This window comes from Hyperoodon ampullatus, assembly GCF_949752795.1.
Source record: "Hyperoodon ampullatus genome assembly, chromosome: 1".
NCBI classification, from domain to species: domain Eukaryota; kingdom Metazoa; phylum Chordata; class Mammalia; order Artiodactyla; family Ziphiidae; genus Hyperoodon; species Hyperoodon ampullatus.
In genome coordinates, this window is record NC_136914.1 from 146,952,031 (window position 1) to 146,966,971 (window position 14,941).

At 36.9% G+C, this 14,941-nt stretch overlaps 1 protein-coding gene across 2 annotated transcripts in view; it reads right to left on the minus strand.

Moving 5' to 3' along the window:
* Positions 1-12,786, minus strand: part of SYNPO2 (synaptopodin 2) — a gene marked incomplete at both ends in the record, with an annotated part of 168,692 nt that extends 155,906 nt beyond the window's left edge. For both annotated transcript variants that reach the window (XM_079696788.1, XM_079696787.1), the window contains one exon: positions 12,682-12,786. In XM_079696788.1, the coding sequence (XP_079552914.1) occupies positions 12,682-12,786 (105 nt within the window). The remainder of the gene's footprint in view (positions 1-12,681) is intronic.
* Positions 12,787-14,941: the final 2,155 nt, after the last annotated feature.

Below are 14,941 nucleotides of genomic sequence, written 5' to 3' on the forward strand. Positions count from 1 at the left end.
TATAGATAAAGAATGAGAATTAAGAGAATGGGAGCAGTGAAGACAGAGAAGAAGGAATTTTCCTTCTCAAATAAGAAAAAGAAACAGAGGGTAAGAGAAGTTGAGGGTAATAAAAAACAGAATGGAAGACATCATAATGGGATCCTTAATTGAATTTGTGTCTACTCTCAGTCCTGCGCCTGCAGCTGAAGGAAACCCTTGGTAACTCACTCAACATGAAGCTACATGGTCATTTTGGCACAGAAGAAGCAGACAGCGATGAGTTTTCTCTCCCAGATTGCAGCTCTGCCTCAGGATGAAATTGTTCTGATCAACATTTCCCCATCTGGCAGGCAGGCGGCCAAAAGATTGGAGACCTGAAAATGGGTCACTGCGTTTTGACTCCCTGCAGCAGCCCATACATGTAATGTAATATTTACACAATTCAATCTAATATCCGTCATGCTGAGCACCATCCAATGGAAAATGTTATGTTTTTCATGAAAGAAATAAAAATAAAGATGACTGCTATGGTAGTACCTGACTCCCAAGGCCTAAGCCTTTCACAAACTTTTTCATTTTAGCTTGATCTTGACTGATGAAAATAACTTTCCACTGTTTGAAAAGCTAAAAATACAGAGTTTAACTACTATCATTTACTTAGAAAAAGCAGCCTTATATAGTAACAACTTCTTCTAATTTAGAAGACAAGAGTGGGGGGTTGGGAGGAGGGACTGAAATGCTCATTAGCCTTCCCCAAAGGCCCTGGCACAGAGTTTTCCTGACTATTCAGAGATCAGCATCCTATATTTACTTACCAGGGACAATTTATTTTTCTTTTATATTTTCAAAGCACTTGAAATGATTCCTTCTCTTTGTGATGATTTCCATATGCTCTTTCCAATGAAAGGGCGATGGCTTACTGAGTGAGCATAAGGCCACATTCTGAAACCATTACATGCCATCTCACAGGGAGAGATCCTGAGGACTGCAGAAGCCCTTCTTGTGATACTGAGATCCGGATCTCAAAAGGCATTGCAAGGAAGACAGCAGATAGCCCTTCAATTTTATAAAGGTTGGTTAAATAAAATTAGAATAACCACAAATGTGATAGCAGTAATTTTTAAAAACCCTTGAATGTTTCCTGTGTGTTAAGTAATTTGCATGCTCAACTTCTAACCCTGAGAACAATCCTTGGAGCTAGGTACTAACACTATCCCCATTTTATAAATGAGAGAACTGAAGCCCAGAGACTAATATGATTGAAAGAGTCAGAGTTTACTTGCTCTAAACAGAGCTCAACATAAATATAGGCAAATAATTCTTCATGGCTTGAGGTATTTTCCTTTTAAAAATCTGTACTCAGCAGAAATCAACACAACACTGTAAATCAACTATACTCCAATAAAAAAAAATCTATACTATTTTTAAGCAGGACAATCATTTTATTTGGCCTTGTAAAATGTATAACTTAAGGGTTTACTGCCTCAAGCTGATTAAACTGTATAACAAAGAAATCTTGATTTGTAATTGATACTTACAAACATTTTGTGAAATGTTGCATTTTATCAACAATGAAAAATTACCCTGGGTAAAAGAATCATCCCAAATAGTTTATTTAGCTTTTGTGCTCTTAACTTTCATTTGATATCTGGAGTACAAGAGATTGGATTACCGCTTTTCTTAATTTCTGAAGAAAATAAATTTGTGTAGAAGACAGTTACTTCCTCCTCTAATTAAAATAGTAATAACAATGACAGACTCCTTTACTGCATGATTACTCTGTGTCAAGTATTATCTTAATATACGATCTTTTAAAAGTATCACAAGACATATTATTAACTGATTCCTTGGATCTCAGATTCCTCACCTGTAAAACTGGTGACATTTTTTATCTATAAAACCAGCAATTCCATTACATAGTATGCTATTTTACAGTTAAGGAAACTGAGGCTCAGAAAAATGTGTTTAAAACTACACGGTAAGTGGTAGCCAGCATTAAAATGCTCGTATCCTTTCAATGGGTCAGTTTCCAAATAATATCTAAATAAGATCATCTCTTTTTTGAAGCAGAAATGAAATTAAGACAAACTAGAAAATATAATAAAATTCTTTGCTCTAGGTCTGACACTGAAGTCAAAATAAACAGGATCTATGTATTAAATTCTATTTGACACTCCTTAAATTCTTCTTCTCTCATTGGGAGAATCAATGTCAGAGGAAGAGGAAAGGTTAATAGAATTTTTAACCAAACATCTACATAAGAAGTGGTAGTAGTAATTCATTTAAATAAAGTGTTCTAAAGACCGGCCAGTAGGCTGTTACATTATGAAAAACTGAAATGGATGAAGAGGAACTATGAAGAAAACAGCTCAAAGTCATTCTCTAGGACTAGTATGTTAAGCATCTAATGATGGGAACATAACCGCATGGTCAGGGTTCCCAGGAGAGAGTTTTTCATATTTATCACTGTGAAAGACTGGACTTCTTATAGCAATTTCTCATGGAAATGTGTGCCAGCTACACTGGCGTCTTCACAGTTCCTTGAATGTGCCAAGCATGCTTCTATCCCAGGGCTCTTGTACTTGTAGTGCCCTATGCCTGGAAGGTTTCTCCCACTATCTGCCAAGCCAACTGGAACTCCCATGGACTTTTATTTTCAACTAAAAAATGAGAAGGAGCTCTAACTAATGTTTAATCTACTTTCATATATGGATTGACACCAGTACCCTGGTCCAGTCTGGTCCAGATAGTTATGAGTTTCATATAGTACTTGAGGTGACACCACCAAACAGGGGACAGGAGCTCCTAACACGGCAGAGGGGAAAGAGGCTTCCTCATATGTTCATTGTCTTGCAATATGTTATGTTTTACGGTGCTTGATTAAATGAATTTCCATGTTATTATCTAGTTTTAACCCTCACAAAATGACACAAGTTTTAAAATATTCCTGAAAGGCAGCTATTGATTAAAGATAACACCTACATTTCAGGCACAAGAGAAAAAGATATATATTCCTTCAGAAACTCTTCATCAGCCATGTAGTGAGATTAAACACCATTACTGTTTAATCATATGTGACAGGTAGGTAAAATATTCAAAATTACCAAGAACACTATTTGGAATACGGATTTATATCCACTGTTGTTAGAGAGGAACTTTGCCTTATTGTGCTCTATGATATCAGCTAGTGTTATTATGAAGTAGTCAGGACTAAGATATTTCATAACCAAGCATCCAGAGCATGAAAAATTTCCAGATTTGTTTTTTTAAACAGTGGTTGAAGTCAGGCAATACTCGATTTAAAACATTACAGAATTAAACCAAATGATAATGTTTAGAAAGCTTCTCATGGATGCATTTTAAAATGGTTAAAATAATACAATATGGCAACAAACCAAGATATATTTTTTATCAGCAAATATTGTTGAAGATGTAAAGAAAAACCAGGAAATTGGTAAAAATAATATTAAACCAAACTACATGTTGGAGGAGTTTTGCTGTAAAGTTATATAAAAGAACATATGTTTCTGGTATATCCCAGCCTACAGTATTTTCTTGATTCTATTTCAACACTGAAATAGATGAAGAACTACTCCTTTGGAGAGCCAATAAGGAAAAATACTGGAGATAAGTTCTCAAAGTAAACGAATTCTTTAACTTAAAAAAAAATCAATGTTTTATGGGAAAAATGTAAATAAAACCACTGATGAAGTAGCCGCATTAACAGAGATTAACAAAGAAAAGATTCTAGGGTAGGTTATGAAGTGCCTCACATAAAATTCATTCAGTACATTATTTGTAGGCAAGTTAAGTTGAAGAGAGAAGCAAAATAAATGGAAGACAAAAGTGCAAAAGTGCTGCAGGATGTCATCAATATGGTTAATTTTATAAAAACTCACATTTAATATATACTGGAATCTATAAAACATGTTGCAGTGATATCGGGAGTGCAGGGTGTCGTTGAGAGCATGCACTTTGGTGTCCAACTGGCCTCTGTCTTAGGCCTGCCTGGACCTGCTCTACAGCCTTAGTTATTCACCTAACTTCTCTAAGCCTCAGTTTTCTCATCTGTGAAAAAAAGGATAGTTAAGCCTACTGTGAATGATATAATACATAAAGCACTTAATTGTACAGAGATTTTTTTTAATGTTATGGTTATTTTGATGATATGATGGGGAGACTTTGAAGTATTTTTAGAAGTGGTATAACAGGTGATTTAGAACAATCTCTCTGGCAGCTCTCTGTATCATGAACCTGAGGAATGTGAAACCCAAAGCAAGGAGGCAGTTAAAAGGCCAAGGTAGTTATCTAAGAGACAGCTAGTGAAGGCCCGAGCTGAAGGAGTGGGAGTAGGCACACCGAGCAGGAAGTGAGTGAGCTACTGAGATGGTAAATTCAGTACCCCCAGGTTCCACCTCAGTGCATTGGTTTCATACCCCTTTAATGTGTCTTGAACTACATGGTAAAATTCTCAAGCATGGTCCTACTGCTAGAAAATTTTTGCTTCAGAAATAAAGTAGCATGCATATATACACTAATATATATAAAATGGATAACTAATAAGAACCTGCTGTATAAAAAAATAAATAAAATTCAAAATAAATAAATAAATAATAAAGTAGCATGGAATTCCCTGGTGGTCCAGTGGTTGGGACTTGGCACTTTCACTGCCGTGGCCTGGGTTCAATCCCTGGTCAGGGAACTAAGATCCCGTAATCTGCAGAGCACGGCCAAAGACAGAAACAAATAATAATAATAATAATAAAATAGCATGTCATATTTGTTAAGAAGACATGGGAAATCTGAAATGTGAAAAAAAATTTTAAATCTATCCTTCAGAAGACAGAATTATGAAAGTTTCTAGTCTGTTTCTATTTCATTTCCTAAATTATTTGTTCCAGAAACAAAAGTTTCAAATAGTGATCTGACACTAATTTAAATGAATGAAAATATACTTAAAGTCAGAACAGAAGAAGTAGGTGTAGTTTATGGGACCACAAAAATCTTTCCTCCATGGTCTGTTGAGGTCTTTCTTTCCTTCTTAACTGGCTGTTCAAACTACACTAAACCCCAAAATGTGTGTAGGAGCTTAGAAGACAAACCCCAGAGCCAAACTGGGTGAACCCCAGGTCTGCCCCTACCTACCTGTGTGACCCAAGGAAGTCACTTAACCACTTTCTGCCTCTGTAATGGGGATCTTAAATGGGGGTAACCTCACAGGGTTCTCTCATTATATTTAAAAGGTGATCAAAGAATTGTCCAGCACCCAGTAAACATTAATATGAGTTTCTTAAAATTATCTCCAGAAGGCAATAAGATGTTGGGAGGAAAACTGTACTCTGAACATTATTATAGATTTCTTCTGGAAAAAATAATCTGTGTCCTAAAACGGTGAAATTCAAGCCAGGTAAGTTTTGATAAAGGAAGGAGTATTGCCTAAGTAGGATCAGATAGAACACAAACACATAGTTCTGTTCAGGAAAAGTCATCCACTACATAGTTTTATCAGTGCAGTACCCACATGGCTTCCAAAGAAAAGTGGAAAAGCTAGTCTTGGGTGAGTAAGATTATAAAAAACCAAAAACCAATGGATAGGAAAACTATTTGTTACATAATCAAGTGACACAATCTTTCATTTATAATGTTTCAAGGAGTAAATCCACCACATTTTTTAGTACTTTATCTGAAACACACCAGATTTATACACAAGTTAAGGAAAACTACATCCAGACCATCATAACACAAAACTATATCTACTATCGCTGATGATCTGCCAATGGATTTCACAAAGACTTTGAAGATACAGTTTGTTGAGAATGTGGCCATTTCTGCTTTTTAATAATAAGAAAAGAATGGTAAATAATTCAGAAAAATTAAGTGCCTCAGATAATTCAATACTGTAAATATGTTCTCACTGAGGTGGTCAAACAATGAAATATTCCCCAAAGAGCAAATGTTATATCTGTTTCTCAGACGAGCTTTTAACTTCATGAAGCTGTTTACTCTTTCAGATTATTTAATGAAGCTGATGTAGGAATTCTCCATTTCCTTTTGCACTAACCTCATGGCATTTGGTTTCATCATGAATCTGTTAGAACAGACACAATAAACATTTTGGAGTCCATATATTTTTCAGGTTTATTTACAAGTAAACCAGTTCCCTTTCCAGGCTTGTCTCTCATTGCACAGTAGCTCAGAGATGCGTTTCCTGTAATCCTTACAGGAAGATTATAAAAACCCCTAATGGGCCCTCAGGCCCATTAAAAGAAGAAATCATTACAAATCCTTTTAAAGATCAAATCTTAGATTGGTGACATTCTATCTGATACAATTCTGTATCAAAGTCATTGCAATGTTCAGCATTACTAAATGATATCCTGTTCTCTTATCCAGGCTGATGCAGAGAGTGATATGATGCCCCTGCTAGAGGGAAGGAATTATATTTGACTTAAGGCTGTTTTATATAATATTTTTTTCAAATAATTTTTTTCAGAATCAGTTTTTTTATCTATAAACTGAGAATAATAAAACTTTGTCTACCCCACCAGTATCAAAGGAGATAATATATGTTAACACACTTACACAATTGTAGGATAAACAAATGAAGTATTTGTAGCTAAATATATAAATTAGCTTATATTCCTGAATACATTAACTAACAGAGGGAGCTAAATTATTTTGGAAGCTGACCTGTCTTTTAAAACCATTACCATGAAAAATATGCAAATATTATCCAGTTAGGTATAATGTGTATGTCCCAATAATATTACATACTGACTTTTGGAATTTGCAGTATGAATTTATTTTTTTAAAAAAACCAATCACCTTAATACCCAATAAAAGTTTAACACCCAATAAAAGTTCTGAGTACTTCTAACTTGAGAGTTCTAGCCTCTAATAGGTGTTCAAGAAATAGGTGTTCAAGAAACACCTCTTTAGACTTAACCAAAGGTATGCATCTACCTAATAACGAAATGCACCCCAGGTTATAAAGTACTGATTCACATTCAACAAAAGAAGAAGAAAAAGAAAAAGCTATTAAGCTCAAAGTCAGATTTTCATGCATTCTACCTGGAAACAATAGCTTCAACATGATCAATGGAAGTCACATGAGTTGGTGATAAGTTTTCAATCTAACACACATCAAGTACGTGTGTTTGATAATATGAACTTGTATGATGGAACTAATGTTTTTGAGGAGTGCCTATCATTCTGTTATAAATGTGAAACTATTTTATTTCTTCCAGTAACTGCTTTGACTACTATTATAAAACCAAATCCCTCCCTTAATAATACTTTGGTCAGATCCCATGCATCTCTGGTGGCTTTTGGTTATTAAAACGGTCTAGTCCGATTACAGCTTTGATCTAACATCGAACTCTAATCTCTCTCCCTAAGCACGGTGGCTGGCTTGTGGCTCCAGGGCTTGGCAAGAGGAGAAAAGTGCTGTCTGCTCTTTACCAGCCTCCCACCCACTCCTCCCAGGTTGAAGGCAGGAAGGAAGACTGGAGAAGGAGGGAGAAGGTAGATCTATTTATTCATAACTGAATGAGGTGGCATTTCTCTCTTTCTTGGTTTTTGTGCTTCTCTGGTTAATGTTGAGTGGCCATCACTGTCCTCTCTGAAGCTGGTGTCCAAATGCTGGGACACTTGTGTGGTTCCTTCTAGGAGCCCTGGAGGGCTTTGCCCTGCATAGTTCCCTAACACAGGAAATAGGGCTCCTGTCCAGCACTTCTCTATCCCTTCCAAGCCCCCAATGCCAGCTTGTTCCTGCCAGCCCCTGGCTAAGAGCTTGGCCTTTCTGGGTAGGCCAAGCAAGATGGCTCAAGTCCTGCCAATGACTTTCTGTGATATGTGTTCATCCATGGGAAATGCAAGGATCCTTGCCTTACTAAATGGACAGGTTCCTATTCATTCTCTCTCTGTTTTTCTTTTTCTCTCTCCTTTTCCCTCCTGCATCTTTCTCCAGTTTTATTCCCCCACCTTCCTCTCTCTACCCCCATCCCACTGTTCACATAGGCACTAGGCAGGCCAGCAACTGCATTGACAAAGAAGACATCCTACCAGGGATGCAGCTGGAACATTTCCTGGCATATGACAAGGGCCTGATAAATGCGAGCTACATATGGACTGTGTCTAGATAATGGCAAGTTTCATGCATAGTCATAGTCATTATTTTATCTCATTGTCCTTCAACAAGTGATCTGTCTTAAAACATGCAATTCTAAAATAAAAATTTTATGTAACATCTGCTTAATAGATTTAGCTAGTGTGCACGGATTTCTGTAAGCATAGCTATTTTTAGAATTTCTAAAAAGTACTCAAAAAAATCAATAAATATTAAGTGATCAGTCATATTTACTAATAAAGATGTTCCTAGGTTTCCATTTGTAGTAAGGAGCATTTATCCTGAAATACACATATTTAAACATCAAAATCTTTCCTATTTTTCCCTTTAGAAATAGCTATGTTTCTTGAATTATTCTATCTGAAACATTTTAGATACCTCACTAATGTCACTAAGGGATATGAATTATGTATTTGAATGTACTTTGCCTAAATACTTTTATTCAAACGTTTAAAGAAAGGATATACAATAATAGATGAGAATCATTAAATCCACCTTGCCTCATAAAATGGATGATTGTAATTTGTCATCTAAATTTTAATAAAGTTATTTGAAACTGAATTAAAATTCATTTTAATAAGTACCATAGTGGTCTATACTTTTGAAGAAAGCTTCCATTTCTTTTTTTAAAGTAAATTTATTTATTTATTTTTGGCTGCATTGGGTCTTCATTGCTGTGTGCGGGCTTTCTCTAGTTGTGGCGGGGGGCTACTCATCGCTGCGGTGCATGGACTTCTCATTGTGGTGGCTTCTCTTGTTGCGGAGCACGGGCTCTAGGCGCGCGGGCTTAAGTAGTTGTGGCTCATGGGCTCTAGAGCGCAGGCTCAGTAGTTGTGGCGCAGCGGGCTTAGTTACTCCGCGGCATGTGGGATCTTCCCGGACCAGGGCTCGAACCCGTGTTCCCTGTATTGGCAGGCGGATTCTTAACCACTGCACCACCAGGGAAGTCCCCCATTTCTAACCATTAAAACATGTACAGAATAAACAGTTTAAACATTTTTTGTTCATTATTCTCAAAATGTGAGTTATTTCTGAATCATTCATAAGATTTGTTTGCAAAACAAAAATTTCTCCCCATTTCTTTATGTGGAGGTTTTCCAAAGCGATTTTCCAAGAGTATGTCCAGGGACATAGCCATGTAAGTAGATGTTCCAAATAAGAGAGTTTTGTAAAATAAAAGTGCTAACATACTTTTCATAAGGACATCTGCACAGACACAATGGGGTTTTGTGTTGTAATTATGTCTGAATAAATTTGTTTCTGTGGATGATGTCTTGGAAATATATCTTGCAAGAGTACTGTTTTATGACTCTGTATTAGAAATGTTTGCTTCTCACCACATATATTTAGAACATAAACTAAAAGATATATAAACATTTAAAAACCAGGGCAATGTTATTGATTATTTAGGGCCTTTTAGAAGTTCAATTTATCTTGAAAACAAAGCAGAATTTTATGGCCTTGAGCTTCAATGTCAATGAAAATTTTTATTATTAATATTTCTGTTAGTGATCTTTAAAAGTTGGGGTTCACCTACAGTTCAGCCAGCGAGCCAAATAACTAAAAAACATTTGAACATCTTTCAAAAATGACTAAACATGTCACTAGAAGGATATTTACTGGGCATTATAAAGCTATTAAATTTCTGATCATTCTTAATAATATTAGAATTACTTTTTCTAAAAATATTAGACTAGTTTTTCTTTTGCTATTTCAGCTTGCTAGATTTTCATTCTATATAGAATTAGTGAAAATCTAAACACTAGATATTTACAACGAGCCAAAAATTTGTTGTTACCTAAGAGCTAAATTTGTTGTTATCTAAAATTTGTTGTTATCAAAGAGCTGCTTTGTAGCATAAGGGGCATGATTTAAGCACTGTGTGAAAATCTCTTTTTTTTGAAAATAATCTCTTCAGTTTCCAAACTATTCTTTTGCATGTTCTTCAAAACTGTGAGCATTTTGTTTGCCAGCAACCATCCCCTACTCAGTCTTTCTGTCTCTTTTCTCTTCATCCTCCTACTTGGAGGTAACTTGGCTCTAATAAGTTTTCACCAGTCCTTGGAAAAGAAGAAAATCTATGCCAAGCAACATACACTTCACCTTGATCTCAATGAGAGACCTTTAATAGAATTGAGTTGACTTAATGTTTTGAGTGAAAAACAGTGATTCCAGTGAGGCCATGGCCTTGATAACGTAGAAATTGACAAGCACTTTGTTCCAAGGGTTTTGGGGAACAAATAATGCTAGTAATAAGAAATTAAATATAAGTTTTAATTAAATATAAAACCAGACCAAGAAAAGTGGGCATTGCCATAGAAATTTAGAAATTATACCTTCTTTAGAAGACTCTATGGTCACTTTTACATGTGGGAAAAAACTATAGATTATCGTCTCTCTCTCTCTCTCTCTCTCTCCCTCTCTCTCTTTTACACACACATACACACACACAATAATTAAGGCAAATATCCAGGTGCTTTCATAATGATATTTTAAAATCAGTAACTTTATAGCAACACAAAATTAAAGCAAACATCCCTATGCTTTAATATAATGATCTTTTAAAAACCAAAAATATATTTCCTGGGTATTTGAGGAAAGATAAGGGGAGAGCAGGACTAAATTTCTTGACCCTCATACAGACTAATAGACTCTTTGAATCCTGGTAATAGAGATGCTATCAGCAGAGGAATGCCTCCAAAACACCCTTCACTAGCAATTTGCTTCAGTTCTTCAAAAAATCACACAGTGGTTCCACTTTGGAATAAACACATCAAGAAGTCAGGAGAACCCATTCTATTCTGTAGGTCTGGCTATGAAAGAGCCACCAGGAATCGCAGCTTCTAGCCACTCCTGTCCCATTTTAACTGGTAGGCAAATTATTCTAAAACTGTATACTAATAGGGCTGTAGAAAACTCGAGCAACATAGAACCTCACTAATGGTAAAGTCCAGTTTCCACCGTACTTCTCTCCCTTCCCACCCCACTCAAAATCTTTGTCTCTCTCTCCCTCTACACACACACGCAAACACACACACATCAGATGAATCAGGAAGGGTGATCTGTCTCAGGCCCGGCTGCAAGTTAGATCAGAGCTGGAATTAGAACCCAAATCTCAGTAACAGGAGCCAGCCGATGGCTATTCTAGACCCGGGACAAATCCACTTCAGCCTCATGAATTCTACGTACGCTGAATTAGACATTAATATTTTGTCTGATGTTGCCTGCCATTGACTCCTAAAGAAACACAGTGAAACCAACCACCTTTCCGTACCCTTTAATCACTCTGCCAGTTCCAAGCCGAAGACCAAAGACCGGAGGCAAGTTAGTTAACCTCTCAGGGTTCTTTCCTCATCTAAAATTAGCGGATTGAAGTGGGAATCTCTGAGAAACTTCTCAATTCTAAAAATTTCTGCTTTCTCCTGTTTTATGCTTCATTCCTGATGTTTGAAATTTTCACTAGGTGGCAGGCTTCCACCATCGCATTATGAAAGGATTTTCCTGTGGGAGCCTGGGTGCAGAAAATTTCAAAGAAACTCCTTTTTTCACAGTGAACATTAAGAAAAAAAAAAGCCAAAGGAAAAGAAGAATAACTACAAAGGCCAGTGGTCCATATGTTTCATAAGGATCTAGATACATTTTTAATGTAAGTATACAACAGGAAATTAATCAAACATGTTCTTTCCTATAGTACATCAATTTAGTATTACAATCAGGTGAAAGTCTTCTTATTTTCATGTATTTTAAAATTTGTTTTGGCTGAATCACAATTAGACAATATCAGATCCCCTCAAGCAAACTGGTAAGCATATTGAGCTAAGAAAAAAGCAATCTAATGGAAACAAAAACATCTAAAATATTTTAAATCATTATTAGATGCATTTCAAAGTTACCTCTAAGTTACTTAAAATATATTTCCAGTGTCTTTGAATTTTATTTTGAGCATTTAACCAGACGAATGCACATGATAGAACAGAGTACTTGGATTTTTGCATTTATTAGCCAAATCCTTAAAAGGGTATTCTTTCAAATAGATTTTATGGCATCTTCATCATATTTTTTTAAATTATTGCCCCAAATTGGGCTTCTCATAAATGCTGTATAATAAATGTCATTACCAATACTTTATGAGGCCTCAAAATAGCCAAGCCAATTGGTTATGCTGAGCTGAGCACTTCTCCTCTGCCAGAGCCAAGTAAAGTGACATGAAGCAATAACAACTGTAGATTCTAATATTGCCTAGAAGAAACGTTCCCAAGTGTCTTGCTGGATGCCGGAGAAGAAGCTAATTACGTAGGCTTTTGTTCAGCTGATAAAATATGGTACGCTTTCTTCCCCATTAATGGCTGATTAATTACATATGTGCTATATGTTACTCTCCAAAGTTTCTTTGGTAAAAACAAAACAAAAAACAAAACAAAAAACCCACACCCTAGAAAGATTCAATGTCAGCATCAAAATCAAACTAATATAGAGACTTCTGGATCAGAACTTGAAAAACCATCAACAGGTTGCTTTCATTCCTTCCTTCCCAGCCCAGAACCGTGATAACCCATCCTTGATGGTCCTACCTTAGCAACTTGTAAGGGCTGCTGCTGCTCCTTGCCACCTTGCAATCTGAACCCCCAGGGCGCCCCTCCGGTCATGGAAATGCAGATAAAATCCCCGGTGCCCATTTTCTTCTTTTAGCTGGGTAACATGAAGAGCTTGAAAAGACAGACGAAGCCTGGGTGCGGTTGAGGCTATGCCGTGAGCTTCGGGCTCCCGCTAGGGAGGCAGGACTGGGGCGCGCAGAGCCTCCGCCGCAGCAGCCGCTGCTGCCCCGGCCGCCGCTTCGAATTTGCGCTGCTAGTGGGATCCTTCACAAGGCGGCAGAGGCGCTAGAGACATCAAGCACACAGCCCACTTTTGCGTCACGCTCCTTTGCTCAGCCCACCTTCAGGAACGGAAAGAGCCTCACACAGAGGAGAATGTCCCCCATTTGGGGCAAGATGCGGGGCGGGGAGGGGAACAAAAGTTCTCTAGCTCTAACTAGAGAACCCAACCCTTAAAAGAAAGGATAATAGGAAAACTTTCGTTGAATAATTCTATAAATAGTAGAGGACAGATGAAGGTTTTAATCTCCAGGCCGCAAGTGACATCCTAAAATATGAGCTCTGAGAAGTGAACTACTAGAGGATTAGATTCTCTCAAATAAATGTTTTGAGAATTACCACATTGATGATTGAAACAGATAAAAAGAAGTTTCAGTGGGTTAAATTATTATTTTTCTTAGCTTTTGCTGTCTGTAGCCTGCAGAACTAATCTGCAGGAAATAAAAGAAAGAAGAGGAAACAAAAGAAAGCAAAACATTTATTTTTAAAAGACAAAAACCTTTTACTCTGAAAAGTGCTTTTCTGAACTGGTACTTATATAGTTCAGAAGAAGGAGGAGAGAGACAGATAGAAAGAGAGAGGAAGAGACTATTTCCCCCTGGAAGCTACATTCTTATAACTACATCAATTGCCTGGTTTGGAGTATTTTAAATTTAAGTAAGTGTTTCATTTTCTTCCTTCTTCAACAGGAAGGAAACTTCTTAAACCTGAATAGTCAGCCAACTGAATATGATGTCACCAACAAGTTTCTTATTTTTAGTCTTTCATCTAGTGTTCTGAGTCTGGGTGGTCCAATATAAAAGTTGATTTTATATGTGGCCCAAAATAGTTTAACGTTTTAAATCTGAATATGACCTACCCAAAATTGCACAAATGGAACATTTTTATTTTCCCATAATACTTTTATTTTCCATGACATTCGTCCACATAAAAACACACTAAATAAAGAAGAGCCTGGGAAAGTTAGTTTGTGTTACATGTGGCACCAGACCAGTGACTTCCAGACTCTGCCTGTTTCAGTACTAGGAAGCATCATACAAGAAACATTTATACAGCCCTGCTCCCAGAACCCAAATGTGTCACATGATTTTATTTGTGCCTCATCACTGGAGTAAGAAAGACCATGTAATCAGAGACTGGTGGCTCCAGAAGAGACCCTCTGAATGTCATGAAGACCAGATTCTCATCCCAAGTTTTCTTCTCTTCAGAAAGGTGAATTGACTTTAACCAAAAATCTTTCTTTGAAAAAAAGAATTTTACAAGTGACATCCTAAAATATGAACTCTGAGAACAAAAGAAAAAGAAAAGAACTTTTTACATTTGTTCGTTCTGCTTTCTTCTGTCCCTTCCACTCCTCACCCACTCCAGTCTAGCTTCTGTCCCCGCAAAAGGAAAAGCTCTCAGCAAGGTCACTTATTACCTTCTTGCTTTTGTGTAGCCCTTAATATTATTGACCACATCCTCCTTAATTGTTTTCTCTCTTAGGTTTCCCGGACACAGCATGCTCTTGGCTCTGCTCTTGCCTCTCTAACCACTCTTGCCTTTGGCAGTTCTTGGCCTCTACTCATCCATTAAATGTTGGTGTTCTGTGCCAGGGCTATGTCCTGGTCCTCATCTTTTCTCACTGTAGACCCTTTCTACGTGTTCTCTCATTCACCCCACAGAATTTAAATTCCTCCCTCAATCCCAGATATCTTTCGTTAACTCCAGGCCAGTATGTCTAACTGCCTATTTCTATGTGAATATATCAAGACACCTAAAACTCAATATATTCAAAACCAAGTTCATTATTTCTTCCCAAACTTCTGTCTTCTCCTCCTATGTTCCCCATCTCAGGAAAATTGACTAACCCATTACCTTTCTCTTATGCATGGTTCCCTTCAACCCTGACTTAAATGCAAACGTGACACTGGAGACTAGAACTGGGGCAGCCATATTGTGACCATGAGGTAAAACC